At 40.3% G+C, this 24,883-nt stretch overlaps 1 protein-coding gene across 1 annotated transcript in view; it reads right to left on the bottom strand.

Moving 5' to 3' along the window:
* Positions 1 to 10,977: 10,977 nt before the first annotated feature.
* SLC9D1 (solute carrier family 9 member D1) overlaps positions 10,978 to 24,883 on the bottom strand; it is a 46,002-nt gene continuing 32,096 nt past the window's right edge. Inside the window, exons 9-13 of the mRNA XM_075852540.1 lie at positions 24,052 to 24,247; positions 23,336 to 23,486; positions 20,106 to 20,185; positions 12,903 to 13,052; positions 10,978 to 11,909 (exon numbers count right to left, since the gene is read on the bottom strand). Of these exons, the coding sequence (XP_075708655.1) occupies positions 11,796 to 11,909; positions 12,903 to 13,052; positions 20,106 to 20,185; positions 23,336 to 23,486; positions 24,052 to 24,247 (691 nt within the window). The 3' untranslated portion in view covers positions 10,978 to 11,795. The remainder of the gene's footprint in view (positions 11,910 to 12,902; positions 13,053 to 20,105; positions 20,186 to 23,335; positions 23,487 to 24,051; positions 24,248 to 24,883) is intronic.

Raw genomic sequence — 24,883 nt, 5'->3', positions numbered from 1 at the left:
GGGTGAATTATATTTATGAGAGTGGGGAAAAAAAAAAAAGTGTTACGTCGACACATAGCGGCCAGAATGCACCAAAAGCATACATCAAGTCCATTACAGCCTATGAATATATTCTGCCTATATGCTGAAGGCACACACCTAATATTGTGTAAACGGTGTAGCACTATTTCACCAAGTCTGCTAATTTTCCAAGATGTTACACTGTACTTCCTCAATTTGCAGCTCATTTTAAATATTTGCAATACAACCATAGTATATAGTAAACCTATGAGTAACAGGTCTACTTTAACAGAAAAAAAAAAGGATACTAGGGCAATGAAGTTGGAACTAAGAATATAGCAAAGCTAGGTCATTATATGGACTTTTTATACTTATAATGTCATTATTTTTAAACTTTTCAGAGAGTCGGGTCTATTTATTATCAATATTATTTATTTTAGAGCCCCATTAATTCCTGGGCACTGTACATATGAGAAGGTGCTTAAAGAGGCTCTGTCACCAGATTAAAAGTGCCCTATCTCCTACATAATCTGATCGGCGCTTTAATGTAGATAACAACAGCGGTTTTTATTTTGAAAAACTATCATTTTTTAGAAAGTTATGAGCAATTTTAGATTTATTCTAATTAATTTCTTAATAGGCAACTGGGCGTGTTTTAATTTTTACCAACTGGGCGTTGTACAGAGGAGTGTACGACGCTGACCAATCAGCTTCATACACTTCTCATTGTTTCAGCCCATTGTTCGGGTATGTTCACACGAGGTCATTACGTCCGTAATTGACGGACGTATTTCGGCCGCAAGTACCGGACCGAACACAGTGCAGGGAGCCGGGCTCCTAGCATCATACTTAAGTACGACGCTAGGAGTCCCTGCCTCGCTGCCGGATAACTGTCCCGTACTGTAATCATGTTTTCAGTACGGGACAGTTGTTCGGCAGCGAGGCAGGGACTCCTAGCGTCGTACATAAGTATGATGCTAGGAGCCCGGCTCCCTGCACTGTGTTCGGTCCGGTACTTGTGGCCGAAATACGTCCGTCAATTACGGACGTAATGACCTCGTGTGAACATACCCTTACAGTGTGATTGTGCAGTGAAAGTGAAAGTGAAGTGTAAGTGAAAGTGAAGTGTATGACGCGGATTGGTCACCGATTGGTCAGCGTCATACACTTCTCTTTACAACGCCCAGTTGGTAAAAAGTAAAAACACGCCCAGTTGTCTATTAAGAAACAAATTAGCATAAATCTAAAATTGCTCATAGCTTGCTCAAAAATGATCGTTTTTCAAAATAAAAACCACTGTCGTTATCTACATTACAGTGCCGATCAGATTATGTAGGAGATAGGGCACCTATAATGTGGTGACAGAGCCTCTTTAAGTACATGACATAAGGCAGTAAAACTAACAAGTACAATAAACATTAATGTAATAATTGACAGGCTAGTAGAAAAGACTCTGCCCACGAGGGCTTAAAATCTACAACAGAAGGCGGAAAGAGATAGTTGGTTAGGGTAGAATCTGTTCATCCAGTAGAGTAGGGGCGGCAGGGTTATAACAGGTTCTAAGCTTATCTGAAGAGGTGGGTTTTCAGGTTTCTTTGGAATATTTGGATAATGGGAGACATTCTGATATGTTAGGGTAGAGAGTTCCAGAGTATGCACGGGAGAAATCTTGGAGACTATGATGTGAGGGGCAGATAAGAGGAGAGCAGAAGCTCTTGTGAGGACCCGAGATTACGTGTGGGGAGGTTTCGGGATGTTAGGGCAGAGATGTATGAAGGGGACAGGTTGTGGGCTGCCTTGTATGTCATTGCTAATATTTTCAACTGAATTCGCTGGGTAATGCGTAGCCAGTGAAGGGATTTGCAGAGGCAGAGGAGAAAATGAGGGGAGAGATGGATTAACCTGACAGAAGAGTTGATGGTGAATTGGAAAGGTTCAAGAGTGTTCGATAGAAGGCCACAGAAAAGCATGTTGCAGTAATCTAGGCAGGAGATAATGAATGCATGTACTAACATTTTTGTTGACTCGAGGCTGAGGAAAGAATGGATTAGAGAAATGTTTTGAGGTGGAGGTGGCAAGGGCTTGGATGTGCAGTCTGAAATAGAGGGCGGAATCAAAGGTTATCCCGAGGCAGCAGACTTTTGAGACTGGGGAAAAAGTGCGGAGCCATTAACTGTAATTGATAGTCCTGGTATGGGAGTTGTGTAAGATGGGGGAAAAGATGGTGAATTCTGTTTTCTCCATGTTGAGTTTAAGGAAGCAGGCAGAGAAGAAGGAGGATATAGCTGTTAGGACACTCTGGTGACTCTGGATAGCAGAGACATCTGAGCAAATTTTTGTGTCGGATAATAGAAGTACTGAAAGCCATTGGATTTTATTAGATGTCCCAGGCCAAAGGTGTAGATGGAGAAGAGCAAAGAGCCCCGGGACACCAAAAGAGAGAGGATGAGACGAGGAGGTAGTGTGAGAGTGGGACACACTAAATGTTTGGTTGGGGAGATATGAGGTAATCCAGGAGAGGGCCAGGTCTATTATTCCAAGAGATGAGAGAATTTGTAATAGGAGGGAGTGCTCGGCTGCGTCAAAAGCAGAAGACAGGTCTAGAAGGAAGAGCACAGAGTAATGTTGTGAGACTTTCGCAGTTAAAAGATCATTAGTCACTTTGGTCAGGGCCATCTTAGTGGAGTGGTGGGGTCGGAAGCTAGATTGTAGAAGGTCGAAAAAAGAGAGTTGGATAAGAAGAGGAAGGACAATTCAAGGTAGATCAAAGCAAATGGGAGTAGTGCGATAGCTGGACAGAGAGGACGGGTCGAGGGATGGCTTCTTAAGGATAGTGTGAGGGTTGCATATTTGAACTAAGAAGGGAAGATGGCAGTGGTAAGTGATAGGTTAGATCTGGAATAAACAGTAGTAGGTTTAGGGGTGAGGTGGGATGGAATTGGGTCAAGTGCACGTGTGGTGAGGTGTGATTGGAGAGTAGGATGAAGAGCACTGAGCAGTTGTGAAGAGGTGTTGCAGGTACTGTTGATTGAAGCTCTCTCTAATGTTTATCAATCTTGTGTTTGAAATGTGTGGTGAAATGATCAGCTGAGATGAGAGATGTTGGCTGGGGCATCGGTAGTTAAAAGTGTTAAAGAATTGTTTAAGGGTGTGGGACAGAGAAGAGCTGACAGTAGAGAAGTAGTCACATTTAGCAGAAGTGAGTGCAGATTTTATGGTGAGAAATGCTTGTTTGTATGTTGTGAAGTCTTTCACGGAATGGGTTTTCTTCCAACATTGATCTGCAACCCAAGAAGCTTTCCTCAGGTTTTTTGTCCAATTGGTGTGCCAGTGCTGCCTATTGTATCAGCGAGATCTAGTGTATTAGAGGGGCGACTGATTTAAGAGCGGAAGTAATTGTGTTATAGAAAACAGTGGCTGTTTCGGTGTCGTGAAGCGAAGATATGGTACAGAAAGTTAGCAGAAATTTAGGAACCTTAAAGAGACTGTGTATCTCCTACATAAGGACGCTGTAATGTAGGTGACAGCAGTGTTTTTTATTTAGAAAAACGATCTATTTTTACCACTTTGAGCGATTTTTAGCTTTATGCTAATTCGATTCTTAATGCCCAAGTGGGCGTTTTTTTACTTTAGACCAAGTGGGCGTTGTACAGAGGAGTGTATGACGCTGACGAATCAGCGTCATACACTTCTCTCCATTCATTTACACTGCAGATAGCGATATAGCTATATCGCTATGTGCAGTCACATAAACACACTATAACGCTACTCATGTGTCATGACAATGAATATACATTACCTCCAGCCAGGACGTGATGTGTATTCAGAATCCTGACACTTCTGAATCTTTTCTGTGAGATTTCCAGCAAGGCAAACGTAATCTCTTTTTAAATGACAGTTTACAGCGTAATCGCGCGAGATTACGTTTGCCTTGCTGGAAATCTCACAGAAAAGATTCAGAAGTGTCTGGATTCTGAATACACATGACATCCTGGATGGAGGTAATGTATATTCATAGTCCGGACACTGCAGTAATTTTAGTGCATGTGTATGAGGCTGCACATAACGATATAGCTATAGCTGATGATTAGACCAAGTGGGCGTTGTACAGAGGAGTGTATGACGCTGACCAAAGTAAAAACATGCCCACTTGGGCATTAAGAATCTAATTAGCATAAAGCTAAAAATCGCTCATAATGTGGTAAAAATAGATCGTTTTTCTAAATAAAAAGCACTGATGTTACCTACATTATAGCGCCCATCTCCTTATGTAGGAGATAGGGCACTTATAATGTGGTGACAGAGCCTCTTTAAATCTCTTAGTAGTCGTATACTCTCTCTGAGGCTGTGCTAGTTTCTGTACTGTGGGGGACAGTTAAATAGGAAAGGGAGAAGAATATAAGTAGATTGTGATCAGATAGGGGAAAAAGAGAGTTTGAGCAGGTAGATAGGAAACAGTGGCATGTTAAAATAAGGTCTAGTAAGTAGCCCTTTTTGTGAGTGGCTTTGGAGGACCACTGTGAGAGGCCAAAGGAGGAGGTAATAGCAGTTTAGAGGCAAACAAATGGAATGTGTCAATGGGGATGTTGAGGTCACCCACGATGATGATGGGGATGTCAGTTGAGAGGAAGTATAGGTATCCAGGTAGTGAAGTTGCCCATAAAGATGACAGAAGGCTTGGAGGTCAGTAGATGGTGGCCACTTTGAGGGAGAGTAGATGCAGCAGAGTGCTTCAAAAGAGGACCGTGTGAAGGAGAGTGGAGTTGGGTTGAAGCAGCATTTCTCAGATAAGAGAATGCAGACCTCTCCACCGTGTTTGTTGTCATAGCAGGGAGTGTGAGAAAATTGAAGGCCGCCATAGGATAGTGCTGCAGGGGAGGCGGTTTCTGAGAGTGGGATCCATGTTTCCGATAGACCCAGGAAAGAGAACTTGTGAGAAATAAAGAGGTCATGAATATAGGAGAGTTTGTTGTAGACAGACCGTGCATTCCATAAAGCTCTAGAGAGATGTACTAGGGAAGGGGTACCAAGGGTCAAGCAAATGTTTTGGAGATTTATGGGTTTACAAGAGTATGTGGTAGTGGATTAGTGATAGGAGAAAGATATAATAGTGGGTATTTGCTGAGGGAGCCGAGGATTAGAAGATATGTCGCCAGCAATAAGAAGTGGAAAGAGGGACAGTAGGTGTGAGTAGGATAGGGTGTAAGGTGTTCGTGTTTAAGGAGGATCCTTATAAAGTTGCACAGAAATTATCTCTTGCCTTGAATTTATACAATTTGGTAGGTAGCAAGCTCAAGATAAAAGCAACTAGCCTCAGAGTTAATGTAGACAACATCGCACTCTTATCTGAAAGAGTAACTGTCGTTTCATAAAACTTTTGACATGTTTAGGTGACACGTCAAAAGTTTTGATTGGTGGGGGTCTGAACAAAACTTTTGACACGTCACCATGACATTTCAAAAGTATTATGAAAATGACAGTTCCTGCCTAAATAATATAGTGAATAACTTTAGAATTCAAAAGGCGTTAAGCATACATGCTAAGCAATATAGGTCAGTTACTGATATTTATCACTTTAAAGCAGATGGCAAGGGCGTGGGGGCACAAATAGCCAACAGCTCAGAAAAATAAGCAGTAAGTAGTGTGGTTATAATATTTAGCTCACTAACTCAAAATCAAAGGACCAGTGAAATTAAAAGGGTCTCAATTACATTTGCAGTTACGTTTTTCCTTTAACAAGCCATTTCAGCCTCGAGAGAGACTGACTGCTGTGTCCCTCAGTTGGATTACTGAAAAAGGTTTCCTCTCCCTGGAGGCGAACGAACTTGCATACTTAACCTTTAAAATTAGATTTTTGCCATCTTGCTGTGTTACCCTGACTGTACTGACTAGGAGTGCACCAAAGAAGCAAGCGCAGCACAAAAAGTTCTGCTTTTATAGAGCCATAAGTTTAATGTATTCAGAATGTATACATATTTGTGATAGCCACTGTAAATATTGCTGTGTGGATTAAGCCATCAGGATGTAACTACATGTTCTGATTTGTTTACAGAAACGGCCAGAGAGAACTCAGATCCTGGCCGTTTAACTCGTCAAATACCACGGTCAATAGCGACTGCGGCATTTAAGTTATTTGACAGAGAGAGGGGGATCCACCTCGCCCTGTCACCCGTTAGCGACCTGCGAACGCAATCGAAGAACTGCCGATGGGTATGTCACGGCTGTATGTCTATTAGGCTGTGCCAAGTGAAGCATATTGCATCACATAGTGAAGTCCCCAAATGGAACTTAGTAAAAAAAAAAAGTTTTTTCGAATGTTATGTACGACGCTAGGAGTCCCTGCCTCTCCGTGGAATTACTGTCCCGTACTGAAAACATGGTTACAGTACGGGACAGTTGTCCTGCAGAGGCAGGGACTCCTAGCATCGTACATAACTATGATGCTAGGAGCCCGGCTGCCTGCAGTGTGTTCGGTCCGGGACTTGCGGCAGAAATACGTTCCGTCCATTATGGACGTAACATGGTCGTGTGAACCCAGCCTTAGAGCTCGAACACAGCAGTGATCTAGATGAACATAGTACAGTACATGCTTCTAAATACAATGAATCAGAGACTTTTTCCCGCCACTGATCCTATTACACAGCGTTAAGGCTGAACTGCAGGCTAATGCCTTTTATGACTAACAGGACGACTTACTAAGTACACAATTACATGTTTCAGGCTTATTTTTATTATAAAAAAACATTTTATACACTCAATAAAGAAAATGTGAAGTGCAAGAAAATATGATTACATTCTTTTCATTAAAACCATCGTGTAATACAACCAATTTACATTATCCCTGATAAAACAACAACATTGTTCATTTTATTTAAAAGGGTATTCCCATGATAAGTCATCACTTATCACTAATAAATTCCATTATTTACAGAATGGTGCTGATCTGACCAAAGGGACCCCCACTCATTTTCAGAAGAAAAGAGCACCAGCTCGGGTTAAGTGCTGCTGCTCCTTCACCGATTTCTTCCTGCACAGTGATGCTCCCAGACACACACTGTGCAGGAGAATTCAACACAGCCCTATTCACTTGAATGCGGATGTGCTGCAGTACCCTGCACAGCGGTTGGCGGTGAGCATCACTATGCAGGGATTAAACCAAAAAGTGACTTTGTCCCCTTCATTTCTTGATCGGTGGGGGGCCCAGAGGTTGGACCACACTTAACATAATGTTAGAAAATGCCCTAATATTCTAGTATGGGAATTCTCCTACTAAGCCAATTAAATACCAAGCAAACGTATGCTAATAGTGAACCGTCAAAACAGTGAAACCAGTGGCAAACTAGGCAAAGGAAAGAATGTGATCACCGCCACACATAGACCTAGAATAAAGTTAAAATATGCATTTTATTATATCCATTAAAAATACCAAATTACAAACAGACAGATACATGTATCTGTCGGTTTGTAATTTGGTAGTTTTAATGGATATAATAAAATGCAGATTTTAAATTTATTATATGTGTGGTGGTGATCATACTCCTTTAAGAGTTGTGTATAGGTTGGATATTTGGTTGGAGTTTTATTCCACATAATGCGGTTTGGATCATATATTGGAAAAAAGAACGTGCAGAGTTCCTTTAAAGGGACAGATTAAATGACAGACATTTATGGCAAGATGTCTATAGGTGCGGATTCCAGAACATCTCCTGAAGGGGGTCCGCTAACCCCACCCACCTGGTAAGACAGCCTCTACTGACGCATCAAGCAGTAAAACAGGGCACAGCAGGACCTGTTTCCGGAAACAGCGGTGCTCGCTGAACTACACGGTTTCTGTAAAACTTTATTCAAAACGAGCATATGTCAAATCAGCCGTTTTTCACAGCCGTTTCACCATCGTTTTCATGGATCCCTCATAGACTTAAGTCTATTGAGGGATCTGTGAAAACTGACAAAAATAGGACATGTCCTATCTTTTCATGGTCCATTATAAGAACGGCCGTGTGAAAAGCCCCATAGAAATACTTGCAGACGTATGACAGCATTTAAAAAAACAAAAACAACATCCAAATGATAAGCTGGTCTGAATAAGGCATAACTCTCATAGAAGTGAATGGGAGTTATGAAAACTGTGCAGCACAGCAAGTTACGTGGTTTCTGTAGCTTGGGAGTTGTGGTTACAGAGTAGCTCGCTGTGTCATGCCGTTTTCATAACTTCCATTCACTTCTATGAGAGTTACGAAAACAGTGTTGCTCAGTAGTTTCCAAAAAACCCATCCTGTTGTGCACTGATGCTCCATTCAGGAGGTAGGACCCGCGTCTATTAGACATTTATGGCATATCCTCAGGATATGCCATAAGTGTCAGTCATGACACTACCCCTTTAAGATGAACGAAAACTTAGTCCTGTATTTGTCCCCAACTGAATGTTTTTGTTTTTTTAAAGGAGACATGATCCCGCTTATTAATGAAGGAATAGCAGCTTTCACAAGAGCTTTAACAAAACATTCTGTTATACCATATGGTCTATGTGAAACTGGAATAAGTTAAGTCAGTACTAGAAAATACCAGCAATACAACTGGTACGGATATGCGCAACAAGAGCAATACATTATCTAAAAGGGAATATAGAAATAACATTATCCAAAAAAAAGGAAATTAGTCCAGAAATTGGGGTACCATTTCAAAAAAGGGATTAAAGTTATATTTCACATCATTTCTGAAACTCACTCCTCCTTCATTAACACTTTGTTGGCAGATATGTGGCCAGATTTAGGCTAAACAATCTAAACGCGTATAGGGGCAGATGAGTGTCTCCCGACGTGTTGGATTTCAACTTGGACAATCAATTGGTCCTCTGGAGGATAAGCGCTGACATAGCATGCATGTTTATGGAGGGAAGCCGGTCATCTTTACCCCACTCAAAACCTAAAGTAAGCTTTTCTTCCTTTTTTTTTTTTTGGACAATGTCTTTGGTGCTGCCCTGCAATTCCCCGATATCAGGGAAAACATGGATTAGACGAGTTGAATTTTAAAAGCTGTATCCAATTTTATTCCTGAGAGATAAGCAGAACTAGGTTTCTGGCAGCCTCTCCATTTTAGCTCATTGTCTGAAATAGCATGCACATTCGGCCAATGGGTCAGACCTAATAGGGTATCCAAACAATGAGTATTTTAAAAACCAGGTAAAATAAATCACGATAACCACATTTTACTCACTCCATGTCACAGGTAGCCCAGCAGTTTTCAGTGCAATGACTCTTCCAAACAACGCTCTATATTAACACCTCCAGACTACAATATGACACAGAGAAGTAGGATTTTGGGGTTTGTCTGATTTGGACAACCCCTTTTTGTTAGAAGGGTCCCCAAGAGTAAGGGGACCACAACGTTCAGCTGTAATGTGTGTGAGAACCCAGCAGAAATTATTTAAAAAAGTTCCTGCAGCAGGAGTCCTCATACAAATTAACCTCCAGGTGGTACAAGACCCCCTGGGGATTGCAGAAAATGTGTAACGAGATCTCCCCAGTTTGTTGGAGGTGTCAAAGCCCTGGGAACATATTTACATTTGTGGTGGGAATGTGAGAAAATCTCTCCCTTCTGGGCTGAGATCGAAAATGTCCTCAACACTATAACTCAGTCTTCTATTGCCATTTCCCCTCGTGTAGTGTTTCTTAATCTGTGGCCAACATTCCCCAGGGGGGCCCCCAGGGAGCTATGGTCACATCTCTTCGCAGCGGCCAAATCACTAATCCCGTTGTATTGGAAGACTGAGACTATGCCACCTATAAAAGTCATTGGCTTAGGAAAGGCGCCCAACTGGCGAGAATGGAGGAGTTATCGCATCTTGAGTTTCACTCTCATGCCAAGTACCGGAGGATCTGGGCACCCTGGTTTGAATTTTGCAAAAATTGCTCCTTTCAACACTTATGGGGTACAGATTAGGATGATGGTTACTCTGGCAGGGAACTAGTTCCTACATCTTTAGTTTAGATCTGATGTTTGCGGAGGCCTTCATCCGTGCATGCTTCCTTTCCCTCCTCTTCTATCCCCTCCATTTCTATCCTCTCTACCCCCTCCCCCTTGACGTTGGTGCAAGTGACGTGAATTTACGCCAATTTGCTCATACTTCCTTCTGGTCCAGTTTGAAAGATATATTTTGTTTCATCTTGATATAACGTAATGTACATGCGAGACTCCTTATTGTGAATTCTAACACTTACTCAGTTATTTAATGTACTGTGGCGCCTATGCGCATTGTCATTTGCATTTTTCCTCTCTGTAAAACTTCAATAAAAATGTTATTTTGCAAAAAAAAAAAAAGTGTTCCTGCAGCGGCACCATAGTAAAAATGAAGAAATACACAAATCCCAGTAAAATCGATGGTCTGTCCATGCAAGGCATGGACGTGTTGGGTCCTCCAGAACAAGATGTGCTTTGTACCCACCCTCTGCTCTAGCTAATAGTCCTGATCCTGAACAGGACACCAACTTTATTAACAGAGAATGCCTAAAAGGGAATCTGTCCCCAGGTTTATGCTACCCTAACCCCATGAAATCCACAACACTCATGAGCTGCCACTTAACCCCATCCCCCTGCTGCCGATTGACAGTTTGTCCCCCGTACTGTACATCGGGAGAAAGTTGCTGATCAGCAGCAGGGCTAGTCGCAGTGAATACAAGCTGCATGAGAAAGCGAGTTTTACGGAAACTACTCATCGCAGAAAAGTAAATACAGCGTTGGAATCAGGGTCTCTGGCACTACTTTATGCAGTCTCAGATAGGGCAGCATAAACCTGGTGACAGATTCTCTTTAATAGGGTATTTAAAAGTGGTCTCTCTCAAACCCATTTAACTATAATCACATCTGGATTTTGAGGTTTTGAGCAGAGGCTTCAAATTGTTGAACGATGCCCCTCAAGGTGACTGTAGGAGAAATTTGTGTCTATGTACTTGTTTATTTCTAAATAAATGAGCCATAACAATTCAACTTCATTTATTTTCTTGCGTCTGGTACTTTTCAAATAAAGGGCTTCAGCAAAATACATTCCGTACCTGCAATTATTTGTGTAGTGTGCTCGATTATCTGGAATATGTCATACCCATCTATGATTAAATAAATGAATAAAGTCATCTTCCCACCTTCACTGAAGATATAAAATAATGTCCTTACCATTTGTTTTAAATATATATATATATATATATACATACATACATACACATACATGAAAAAATATAAAAAACAAAAACACATACAAAAATAATTTAGAGATAAACCCAGTATACAACAGTCCTAGAACCTGCAATTCTGCTGGCCTTAAGTTAGACAGAGTTCTCTGCAATAACCTAAGTATAGAGAAGCGGTATGTGTCTTAACAATACTCACGAGGAGCTTAACCTTTATTTCAAGTGCTATGACACATGATGTGCAGCGAGTCTCTCCCAGAAGACATTCTATTATGTAAATTTTTCATTCACCAGCAGGTCTTACCAAATAGCACATAGTAGTACAATAAAAATACTTCAAGATGATGATCAACAAAAACTAAAATAAAACAAAATTAAAACAATGTTTAGATTAAAAGGCACATAGCGGAGAAATATTCAAGGTTATCTCCAGGAAGTCATCATATAGATTAGGAATGATGGACCATGACAAAAGATGAAGATTCCAGTAATAATGAAGCATGATCCCAACCAGCTTTACCTTCTAAAAGAGTTCTTGTAGCAAAGGGCTACATAGTTTTTGGTGACAAACATGGTATAAGAAACACTGATGATTTTCATAATCTGGCGTTATCAAGTGCTCAGTCGTTTATCTGGTCTGGGAACACATTTGGTAATTGCTACTCTCCACAGTGCCGGTGCTAGGAGAAGGCTTAGTGTTGTCACACTCAGGATAAGAAGGTAGACCTGAAAAAATAAATATATATATATTATTAATTTAAAAAGCAAAGTTTATTCAAACAAGTAAACGGTTAGGGCTTCATTCACATCTGTGTCGGGGCTCTGTTCATTGGTTTCTGTCTGAACTTTCCGTCAGGGGAAGCCATGAACGGTAACCATAGGTTTCAGTTTGCATCACCATTGATTTCAATGGTGACCGAGCGCTTACACAACGGTGACAAACGGAAACCATTTGCAAGAGTTCCATTGTTTTTATGAAATCAATAGTGTAGTCGACCGCACTATTGTGTTACACAAAGAAACGGCAGACACAAGTGGAGACCATTTGGTACGGAAGCATTATCATTGCAATCAATGGTAACACAAATGGAAGATTTCCGGTTTCAGTTTGCCTTTCTGTTCATGGGTTCCTCCAACGGAAAAGTCTGACAGAACCCACGAACGGAAGGATGACTGATGTGAACACACCCTTAGGCTCAAACTGATGTAACTTGTTACAGATGTGTGTGATTCCAGCCTAACAGTTATGAGTCCGCTGTATTCATAAGAGGAGAACTCCACCCACCTCCTCTGCTCCTCTAACCAGTGACTGACTGGTTGTCATATATACAGCCTGTCAGTCAATCATTGGTGGGACGGATGGGGGAGCACTCATCTCAGAATACAGTGGACTTAAATATGTTAGGTTTTATTAGCCAAACAGACCATTTTTTGTTCCATTTGGGTAAAAGAGTGCAGCGGAACGGGCATGGGCAGCATATTATTACAAACTCCGCTCTGCAACATCTATATGTCTGCAAACTATTTCAATTGCACACGACATAGTAATAAGGGCCATTATTAGTATGTATATAGTTAGCATTTGGTAGATTGCAAATCATTGTTTGTTATAGGTACCCTTAAGTGTCCAGATTCATACTGAGCGATGTCTGCCTGGACATGATCGGTATATTGGTGTAGCATAAAAATAAATCTAACGTTACTATATTCAAGACTTACCTCTCGTGAAATAATCCCCGACCTGCGGGCTCTGCTGCCTAAAACAAATGAGAACTCACTGACTTGAGCCAGCCCCGCAGACACGATCCACTTAATGTACTGGCTGTTTTTTGGCAGTATCATAGACAGTACAAGCACTGCCAACACAAACTGTCAAGAAAAAAACATACATATACGATTATGACCCATGTGTTGACTGTAGCTAGAACGAGTATAGCTCAGAGATGGAAAAGTGTTCCTATCCCGACTAAAGAAAAAATTCTGCGCAAGGTCCAGTATAACTGTCATGGAACATTTAATTTCTACCAGATTACATAGGTCACAGGTATTTGCTTATAAATGGTCTAAATGGCTTGCTTTTAGTGGGCTACAACTACCTATCTAGAAGCGTATTAGGATTCATCTGTATATTTTTAAAATCATGGAGGGATATCATGTTTGTTCTGTTTGCCAAAATATTGTTATTGTATGCCATTTTTTTTTTTTTTTTTTTTGAATATTGGATATTTGCAATCTGGTGAAATTATAATCCTGGGGATTATGCCTTATGTTGTGAAGGATCTTAATACTCAGGGTTACATTACTAATTACCTAGTTACCTACTAATTAGGTACTATGCTTATTTCCTTGTGTATCCAGGGTGTCTGGAATGTACATATATGTATATTCATTTTGCAATTTTGTTTTTTTTGCTTTTGTGATCTCCTATCTTTGTAAAATTCAAGAATTCTGTTTATTTTTGTATCATTTTGAAAACCCTTCAATAAAAAAATTTGTCTTAAGAAAAAAACGTACATGACTGTTACATTATGTACTCATAAAATTTTAAATGTGAAATAACCCTAAACTCTTATGTACATCTAATGTGAAATGGAATATAATCTATTGGTTCTAGTTATCAGCTACATTAGGTCAGGGAAAGGCTGACCATGACATGATGGCCTGTTTACTTAAAAAAAAAAAAAAAAAAATTTAAAAAAAAAAGAGCCCCCAGATATATTTACATACGTATGTGTGATTTACTTTAACGGTTTCTTTTTTTCTTTTAACAAGCAGTCAACTTTGATTAAGTGACTATGTTTATTTTCAGCAAAATTATTTCAAATGGTAAAAAAAAAATCATAAAAAAAAAAAATCAGATGCATCAAATAAGTTACGCTCTTCATTCTGTTTAATAGGAGAATAAAACAGATTTGTCTAAAGTAGCAGATCATCAGGAGCCCTATACTTACCTCATAGCCACCAATTCAGAGATCCCTCACTATACTCCAACAGACCTACCTGAAAAGAGTTTCCATGAGCTGCTAGAAAGTCTGTATAGAAAACGAGCCCCTCTGTTGGTTAGCATAAATGGATGATGTCAAAGCAGCCCTGCTAGTCTGGCCTGGCACAGACTACAGCCGAGGCCTACTGGGGGACAACAGGGCGACTCAGAATTGTCAGCATTGAGCGATAAAGTAAGAAAAAATAACTTTTTGGGGGAAGTTGATTCTGGGCACAAAAAGCGGTATTTTCAGATCTTGCACAAAGACTCACTTTTAGCTCTCTAAGCACTATTTCTGAGCAGAACAAAGATATAGAAAGTTGTATACAGATCAATCATGTCACTTCCATGTATGCTACTATTTACATGTACCTGAGGCCTCATGCACATGACCGTAGCGGTTTTTCAGGCCGCAAAATCATAAATCCGTTGCAGTCCATTTGTCCGCAAAAAACGTTTGTTGTGCATCCGTGTGTCATCAGAATTTACGTATCCACAAAAAAAAAAACACACACAACCGGTTTGTGTAGCCATAAATCAGGACCATAAAAGGACTTGTCAGTATTTGTGGCCTGGATTTGCGGCCCCCACACTGATCCATGAAAGCCACGGTCGTGTGCATGGGGCCATAGAAATGCCATTCATGTCCGCAATTCATCCGCAAAAATGGCGGACACCAAAGCACAGTCATGTGCATTAGGCCTTCGTGTATGGAAAAAATATAAATCAGCAACAGGCAAAAATGCTGTAATCCTCCTACTGTAGTTGTGATATAAGTTAAAGAGGCTCTGTCACCAGATTCTCAAATCCCTATCTCCTATCGCATGTGATCGGCGCTGCAATGCAGATAACAGTAAAGTTTTTGTTTTTTTGGCCAAGTTATGAGCTAATATATATATATATATATATATATATATATATATGCAAATGAGCTTTGAAATGGACAATTGGGCGTTTTTTTTTCGTTATGTCCAACTGGGCGTGTATTGTGTTTTTAACTGGGCGTGTTTACGTGTATGACGCTGACCAATCAATGACCAGTCAGCGTCATACACTCATCTCCATTGATTTACACAGCAGCGATGTGCAGCCACATACACAGAGATTAACGTTACTGCAGTGTCCTGATAATGAATACACATGAAATCCAGCCTGGACGTCATGTGTATTCAGAATCCTGACACTTCTGACTCTTTTCTTTGAGATTTCCAGCAAGGGAAACGAAATCTCGTTTACCTCCGTAATCTCGTGAGATTACGCGTGGCTTGCGGGAATCTCACAGAAAAGAGTCAGAAGTGTCAGGATTCTGAATACACATGACGTCCAGACTGGATTTCATGTGTATTCATTATCAGGACACTTGATTAACGTTAATCTCTGTGTATGTGGCTGCACATCGCTGCTGTGTAAATGAATGGAGAGGAGTGTATGACGCTGACTGGTCACTGATTGGTCAGCGTCATACACGTAAACACGCCCAGTTAAAAACACAATACACGCCCAGTTGGACAGAACGAAAAAAAAAAAACGCCCAATTGTCCATTTCAAAGCTCATTTGCATATATATAAAATAGCTCATAACTTGGCCAAAAATGAACGTTTTTTTAAAAAAAACGTTACCGTTATCTACATTGCAGCGCCGATCACATGCAATAGGAGATAGGGATTTGAGAATCTGGTGACAGAGCCTCTTTAAAGGCTATGTACACCTTTAAAAACCATTTTAATTTTTAATAAAAAATGTGCATCAGTGATTTGTGCAACTTTGCAATTATATTTTATTAAGTTATTTTTACTTTTTTAGATACAGCTGCTTTGTATCCCGTGTACAGAGCAGCTGTATCTTGCACTGAGACCTGAAACAGTCAGGTCTGCGGAACTGACTGGTTATGAACTTCGATGTGATCGATAACAGCTCGATCCTTCGTGTCAGACACGCAGGACCTGCTGACACTGAACCCGTCAGTGCCACTGACCTGACCGCTCTGTGTACAGGATACAAAGCAGCTGTATCTATACAAAAAAAAAAAAGTTAAGAATTTTTAATAAAATGTAATCACAAAGTTGCACAAATCACAATGATATTTAGTTTTTTATTTAAAAAAAATTAAAAAATAGTTTTTAAAAAGGTGTACATAGCCTTTAAAAGAACACTCACACTTACTAATAATTTTAGGTGGAAGTGCTTAAATTGTCCTCGGTCAAGTTGCTAAAAAAAGTATATTTCTTCTGCTACAGGTGTCCGTTGAGGGAAGCATCGAAGCACTAAACTGCTTCCACAGATTCTCATGACACTGACATATTGGCTACCAGCAGTCACCACTAGGGGGACTCCCTGCATACAGATCTTATTGCAGTTAAATACAAAGTTATATAAATACATATGTAGCTAGATTCCCTAGTGATGGTTGCACGAAAACAGATTGTATCGGGAAGCTTTGTATCTCCAACTTGATAAGATATCAGACATATTGTGAAATTAAATCAGCACAGAATTTTGGACCTAAAAAAATAATTGTGGACAAACTACTAAAGGATGAGGCCTAGTTTGGGCATTAAAGATTTTAGTTTTTTCATCATCGCATTCTAGAAGCCATAACTTACTTTTTTCCATCAACATAGCCATACGAGACCTTGTTTTTTGTGGGATGAGTTGTATATTTAAAGTGGCTCTGTCACCGCATTATAAATGCCCTATCTTGTACATGATCTGCGCTGTAATGTAGATTCCAGCAGTGTTTTTTATTTAAAAAACTAATTTGACAGAGTTATGACCTATATTAGCTTTATGCTAATGAGTTTCTTAATGAACAACTGGGCGTGTTTTACTATATGACCAAATGGGCGTTGTACAGAGGAGTGTATGACGGTGACCAATCAGTGACCAATCAGCATCATACACTTCTCTCCATTCATTTACACAGTATATAGTGATCTTATTAGATCACTACGTGCAGCCACATACACACACACACAAACACACACTAACGTTACTCAAGTGTAGTGAGACTTAATAGGCATCACTACCAGCCAGGACGTGATGTGTATTCAGAATCCTGACACTTCGCTAACGTTTGTGTCTCGTTTACAGCATAGCGAGATCATGCTGGGTTGTCATTTATAGCGTAACCTCATGAGGATTATGCTTGCTGTGATGTAAATGACACACAAACGTTTCCGAAGTTTCGGGATTGTGAATAGACATCACTCCCTGGCTGGTAGTGATCTCTATTCACTCTCAGGACACTTGAGTACCGTTAATGTGTGATTAAATGACTGCACATAGAGATCTAGTAAGATTACTATGTGCTGTATAAATGAATGGAGAAGTGTATGACACCGATTGGTCAGCTTCATACACTTCTCTCCACAACGCCCACTTGGTCAAAAAGTAAAACACGCCCAGTTGTCTATTAAGTAAGTCATTAGCATAAAGCTAATATAGGTCATAACTCTGCCAAAAATGATAGTTTTTCTAAATAAAAAAACACTGTTGTAATCTACACTAGTGCCGATCTACTTATGTAGAAGCTAGGCCACTTATAATGTTGTGACAGAGCCTCTTTAATGACACCATTTCGGGATACAGATATTGTATGGACTAACTTATTTTTAAAAAAAATTAAAAAAAATGGGGGGGGGGGGGGGGGGGAAATAGGGGAAAGACAAAAAACAACTCCACCATTGTTTTTGGGATTCCTTTGTAATTGGCACTCACCGTGCAGTATAAATTACATTAACTTTATTTTGTGGGTTGTGACCATTACGGCAAGACCAAACCTATAAAGTTGGCTTATGTTTTAGTACTTTCGTAAAATAAAAACACTTATTTTTTTTATTTATTTTTGTAAATTTATTTAACCCCTTAATGACCGCCGATACGCCTTTTTACGGCGGTTATTAGTGGGCTTTATTCTAGAGCGCCGCTATTCTACGTCGCTGCTGTAGAATAAAGTAAACAGAGCAGGGAGCCGTGAAATCTCCCTGCTCTCAGCTGTCAGAGGCAGCTGAGGGCTGGGGGCGTCCCTGCTCTGCCGGGTGAGATCGATATTAGTATCGATCTCACCCGTTTAACCCTTCAGATGCGGTGCACAATAGCGAGCACCGCATCTGAATGGTTTTGGAGAGAGGGAGGGAGCTCCCTCTCATCTCACTGACACCCGGCGATAAAATCGCCGAGTGTCTGTGTCTTCTATGGCAGCCAGGGGTCTAATAAAGACCCCCAGGTCTGCATGGAGCGAATGCCTGCTAGATCATGCCGCAGGCATGACCTAGCAGATGCCTGTCCGTTTTAAACGGACAGGCAGTAATACACTGCAATACAAAAGTATTGCAGTGTATTATCATAGCGATCGGAGGATAGTGAAGTCCCCTAGTGGGACTAGTAAAAAAGTTTAATAAAGTTAATTTTAAAAAAAAAAAAGTAAAAAAAAAAAAAACATGAAAAACCCAGCTTTTCCCCTTACACACTGCTTTACTATTAAAAAAAACTACAATAAAGCAAAAAAGTCACACATATTTGGTATCGCCGCGTCCGTAACGACCGACTATAAAGCTGTTACATTATTTAACCCGCACTGTGAACGCCGTAAAAAAAATAAAAAACAATGGAAAAATTGCTGTTTTCTGTTAATCCTGACTTAAAAAAAATGTGATAAAAAGTGATCAAAAAGTCGCATCTACTCTCAAATGGTACCAATAAAAACTACAAGTCGTGCCGCAAAAAACAAGACCTTATACAGCTATGCCGACGCAAAAATAAAAAAAAGTTACAGCTCTTCGAATGTGACAATGGAAAAATGTAAAAAATGGCTTGGACATTAGGGCCCAGAATGCAAGCATGGGGAAGGGGTTAAGTTTATTTAACTTATTACAATGTTACTTAGTCTCACTAGGGGACTTGAACTTATAGAATACACTGCACTACTTCTGTAGCGCAGTGTAACATGCCAGTCAGTGGACACCAACAGTATTAGGACCCATGGCACTGTGCAGGAAGTACATTCGGTTAACGCCATAAATCTATGGCACTGTGCGGGTAGGGGTTTATAGGGACCTTTTTTTTTTAAATTGATAAGCTATCCTTAGGATAGACCATCAATGTATGATCGTTGGGGGAACCTACCAATCAGCAGAATGAAGGGGCCTCAGTACTACAGTTAGTTGCACATACTTTTCTATGACTTGCCAATAATCTAGAATATTTGATAAACCAGCAAAATTAGAAGTAACATTCATGTCAGATTAATGCAATTTTACTGTATATGGTTGACTAACAGAGAACTGACATCCTCAGGAACACGATTACTGGAAATGGCACTTCTTTACATACAATAAACATGAACACACAAATACAAACGAACACGCATACATTTATATACTTATGTTTCGTCTGCTCACAAGGTCACCTCTTAGGCCCTAGCGTTGTAAGCCCCTGTATGCCGTACTGCAGGCTTCATTGATTGCATGTCTCTACGCCGTTTTGATACCTAGAAATTCAGGAAGCCCCCAAAAGTTCCTCACTCCCCAGTAGAATAGGCCAACTGCTACCAATGTTGAAATATCAAGTCATTTTCCCATTAATCCGTCAGGGGACTATTATTACATTTTAAAACTGCTGAACATTTGGAAATGTATTAAATAAATTAAAGTGGGTTGTTTAATCAGGCACACCCCTTTCCTGATTGACATGTGCCCAACGGTTAGCGGATCACTGTTGGTCGGGTTGCCTGCACACGCGCCAGTCAGACACATAATATCATATGCTTATCATTTTGATGAACGGCCCTCCAAAAAAATAAAAATTAAATGTGAAGGTTCACCACAACGGTAGCTCTGGGTGTTCAAGCTTATACAGACGTCTACATACTCTTATAGGACAGGTGGACAGGGGTTGTCTTAATGAGACAGTTTACTCTCTCAAATGGGGTAAACCTTACCTTCATTATCACCAGGGTCAATGTCAAGGATAAAAGAATTGTTAACTCGTAAATTACGAATGTTGGAAAAACATGAAGTCCTGTAAAAAAAATATATAAATGGTAAGAAGGATAGATGCTTACAATAAATTTACGGTGTATTCAGTTTATAGTTTTAATGTGTCTAACGTCAGGGTATAATCTCGTTACTTGCAAATCAGCACCTCCCCTTTCCCTGTGTCGATGCGCACAGTCTCTCCCCCCGCAACCAGCGAGAGCTTGGGAATAGGAGATCTGTACCTGCCGCTCTACCACACAGCAGTCAGCTGTCCTTACGTCTAGTGCAGTTTCTCCCATCACCCTCAATGATCGAGACGGAAGGTGAATGTACGAGGGAGAGCGGTGAATGTAGCGTAGTGTATTTCCCTGTGTAAAGTTAAGCAGCTGATGCCAGTGCTGACAGTGTGGCTCCACTGCTGGGCTTCACAAGGCCTGGCCCGATGTCGCTACCAGCTCATATGCATACACCGGTGCAGTTACAAATATATTCCCACTACATCCCTCATAGGCGTTATAATTATTATAGCGAACATAATAGACATATGGGTATTCTGCAACCAACATTATGTAAGTAGAGTGGTGTGCTAAAGCAGATCAGCCAGCTTGGCACACTCTCAGCCCACTGAGACATACCTTATAAGCAAGATCGCTTATTTTAAATTTTTGCATATAAAATCGGTCTCCTTGGCTATTCATGTCATTAATTGTTTCATTCTGTTGAAGTCAATAATAATTTAGATGCTCTGACACAGAGAGATGGCTGTATTCTGGTTTTGTGAAGTCACAATTGTGAATACGGGCGGATTTCTGTCCCACAAGTGAATGCAGAATTAGGCGCCACCTACACTCCTTATATCCATACCCACGTTAATATATTCGATAAGTAAATTTTTATTTTTCAAATTAAATAAAACCACATACTATCCTTCCCTACTATGATTTGTTGTATGTATGTAATGTATATATATATATATATATATATATATATATATATATATATTAGTGGTGTACACCGTGTGTGGTTCCTTTATATTAGATCTTTAATCTTCGAGGGCAATTGCCAGCCTCTTCTATAGGCTACATAGAGGGAGATTGCACAGGTGCAAAATACTGATGAACGGCCACCCTCACGTCTACTATACACGAGGGGGGTGGTTGCTTCGTGTGACTGGCACACTTATAGAAGCTATATCTGTGTGCAATGATAATACGGTTACATGTAGTGTACCATGCTGGCACGCAGCCCATTAGTTACGCCCATACTATTCGATCAAGCGGGCTGCCCAGCACCTTCTAAGTGTACCACACCAAAAACGGACACTATTCTCCACCAACATTACAAGGCCTGGCTGCATCCTGAAAAGATATCCATGATAAACATAAGGTATTAGTTGATATTTTGGCCAAAATACGCAAACTCACAACACGCGTCAAAAGGTCCATATCCTATTGAGAGTCCCTACACGAATATTACAAACAAGTCACTGAAAAATAGTAACCCATATAAATACCGGGGGAACATACAAACTCCATATAGATGTTATCCAAGATCAGATTTGAATCCAGGACCCAGATTATAATTTATTTTTTTTTTACAATATGTAATGCCATTTGTCTATATGTAGTGTAGGACTACTTTATTGTCCAATTTAGGTGTTGTTTTGCACTATTATTTTTTTCCCCAGTGTGGTTATACCTGATCTCCACCATACACCCCATTTTCAAGCCTTTAGCTGGTTAGGCCATTAACAGGGCTTCTAGGGGGAGGCTGGGGTCACTCATTTCAGGTCAGGTGCTCTGATTAGGTAAGGTGACTTGTTAGAGACTATTAGGGAGAGTTGCTAGTTTTCACATATTGCAATCACTATCCCTGTATAAAGGATATTTTTCTTCCGTTTTACATCACCATTACACATTAGATAGTCAGTGGCTTCGGACGACTGTCATCTAAACTGTAAGGTGTCACTCTTAAGGTGCCCATACTTTGTCAAACGCAGCGGAGAAGGAGAAGAAGAGTAGCTTCCATTAGACATAGCCATCAGGAGATCATTTGAGACTTCAGTAAGGGTCCTCTTAGACGGCCCGACATGGGCCGTGTAAACGAGCACCGATCAATGAGACAGTTCAATTATCGGCGCTCGTTTGCTACATCACATGGAGTAATGTAAGGGGACCAGCGCTCATTGCTACAACCGCTCGCCTCTATACATTTATTTACCAGAAAATTGGTCCGTGCAGAAGGGCCTTAAGGGCACTTTCTGTATAGTGTAGAGTCCAGAAAAGAGATAGCCGATAAGGTGAGAGCACAGCAAGCATTCCGGAAGTTTAGAGAAGGGGAGACTAGAGACAGGTCGGTAGATAACGGCACGGCTGGGAAGAGGTATGAGCTGTGAGGCAACAGGGTCACTAAGGCAGGTAGTAGGACAAGAGAGGAGACTTGAGACTTCTTCTGTTATAGGGTCAAATGCTCAAAGTGAAGAGGGAGCGACAGGGAAGGGGATTGTTGCTACTTGTGGAGTGGGAGATAATGTCATGCTTGATCATGTCAATTTTACCTTTGAAATAAGTGGCCAGGTCTTAAAATCCGAGGCCTGTTGAGGACTAAGGAGCAAAAAGTGTCAGAGTAGTTTTGGATTACTAGACAGTGCGGAGAGGAGAGGTGAAGTAGGCTTGTTTGGCATGAAGGGCAAGAGTAGTACGTTTTGAGAATGAACTTTTGATGGAGAAAAATCACATATTGCATAGACATTCAGCATACTTAGAGCACCGCTGAAGAAAATGGGTTTGAGAGGTGTGTGAAGGTAGCCACCCTCTGTATCGGCACATTCAGAGTGTAGGGAGAGCCGCTTCATCCACGGCACTTTTGAGAATTCCATTGTAATGTTTGGCAACCAGATTGGGACAGGAGGGGGAAAGAGATCGGACAATAAAGACTATAGACTGTGTAGAAGTTGCAGAGTCTCTACGGCATGTAGATTTGTTTTTCTGATTTACGCCCAAGTACATTTCAAGAACTGGTTTTAAAGAATTGGCATTCCCTGTGCTAATTAGTAGACAAGTAAATCTTGTCTTCTGGTATTTAGAGCAAAAAGGTAAGACAAGAAGTGAATGATAATTTAATAAACGCCATTGTCAGAGGTAACCATGTATTATTGCGTTTAATTGCAGACCTCAATTTTGGCAATGCTTACCTATAGAAGCAAAGAAAATAATAGCCAGAAAATCACGTATAGGCTCAATACACGACATAATTTCCTCAGTAACCATGTGTCCTTGGGAAGAAACAAGAGCACCAGCTAGGAAGCAACCCAGTTCCATTGACACATCCAGTAGTTCGGTAAGCTGCCGGGAAAGAAAATGTTCATTAAATAAAATTCGGTTGCATTGATTAGTTGTTTAGATCCTTCTTCTGTATGGGTCATAAGCATCATAAGTCTACAGAGCATACTAGGTCATTTATAGCCTGTGCATTTTAAGAATTACACAAAGCAAACTTATGGTCTGCTGAAAGGACTTGGTCATATTTAGGAGCACAGTTCCAAGTTCTATAGTAAAAAGAGGTCGGAAAAGTTTTTTGTTTTTTTAGCAGGGCTCTGAATGTACATAGCTCAGGACAAAAACAGATCTGTTGACAGTAATTTATTCAGTAGCCGCTGGAAGAAGTGTAAAGTAGCGGGCACGTTACCCTCGATCTACTGCGTTAATGGATGTCAGTGTGAATTTCCATCACGAATACATTATGAAATATGAAGACGTAGTCATCCTGTTCATAAAAAAGACATCATTATACTTCATATACACAAGCATTCAAAACATATTTCAAGACTTTCAATGCTCACATAACTGATCTATTACATAGTACTGCAGTTAGCAATCATGGCAGTCACAGGAAAGAAAAAACAATTACCGTGAGCATAAGAAAAACGAAGGCAGAGATTCCCATGACTAGAATTTCTTTATTTCCTTTGCTTTCATTATGTAGTTTTCGATAGTAAGGCCCAATGAGATAGGTCTTCATAAGAAGGCAGATGAGAAAGACCGCAACCAAAGAGAAGACAATTTGTCCAATTAACGCCAATATCCGTAAAATCTCTAAGACGACACTAGAGACGCAACAGAAATACGTTTTTCATTAATTTACTAATATTTTGAATAAGCAACAACCCTTTATATAGTAAATGACCCCCCAAATAAAATAAAATGTCAAAGTCTTCAAAAGCGAAAAGTACAATAAAATGGATTAGTCCAGTGTTAAGAGGACCTGGTAAGCACCATATTAGAAACACTGGGATTACTGGATGTCACAGAAAAGTACATTTCTAATGATGTGGTACCTCCAGAAAGTCAACCCAAAATGAAATGCCAACACAACGCACACTACTGTCTTCTAATAGGTTCTCTCTAAATATGGTCGTGCCGTTCAGTGCCAGATCCGACATCAGTAGAACCCTGGAATGAAGTGTACCTTGTGTATCACACGGTTTACAATTTAACGTCTTGCAGCCCCGTATGTTGCAAAGTCAAGCAGATTATTTTTTTTTGCCCTACTGAGATACCCCAATACAGACCTCCCATAGTCATATAGCATGCTGTACATAAACTGAAGTAGAGACACAGCACAAATTATAATGGAAAAGAAAAAAGTGAAAGCATTGTCCATACCAATCAGTTTCATAAATGCCTCTAAAGGAAGAGAGCTAGAATCTGATTGGTTGCTATGGGCAACTGCTCCACTTTCC

This window comes from Rhinoderma darwinii, chromosome 2, assembly GCF_050947455.1.
Source record: "Rhinoderma darwinii isolate aRhiDar2 chromosome 2, aRhiDar2.hap1, whole genome shotgun sequence".
Lineage (NCBI taxonomy): Eukaryota > Metazoa > Chordata > Amphibia > Anura > Rhinodermatidae > Rhinoderma > Rhinoderma darwinii.
The sequence above is the reverse complement of the archived record's forward strand: the minus strand, read 5'-3'. Positions and strand labels throughout refer to the sequence as shown.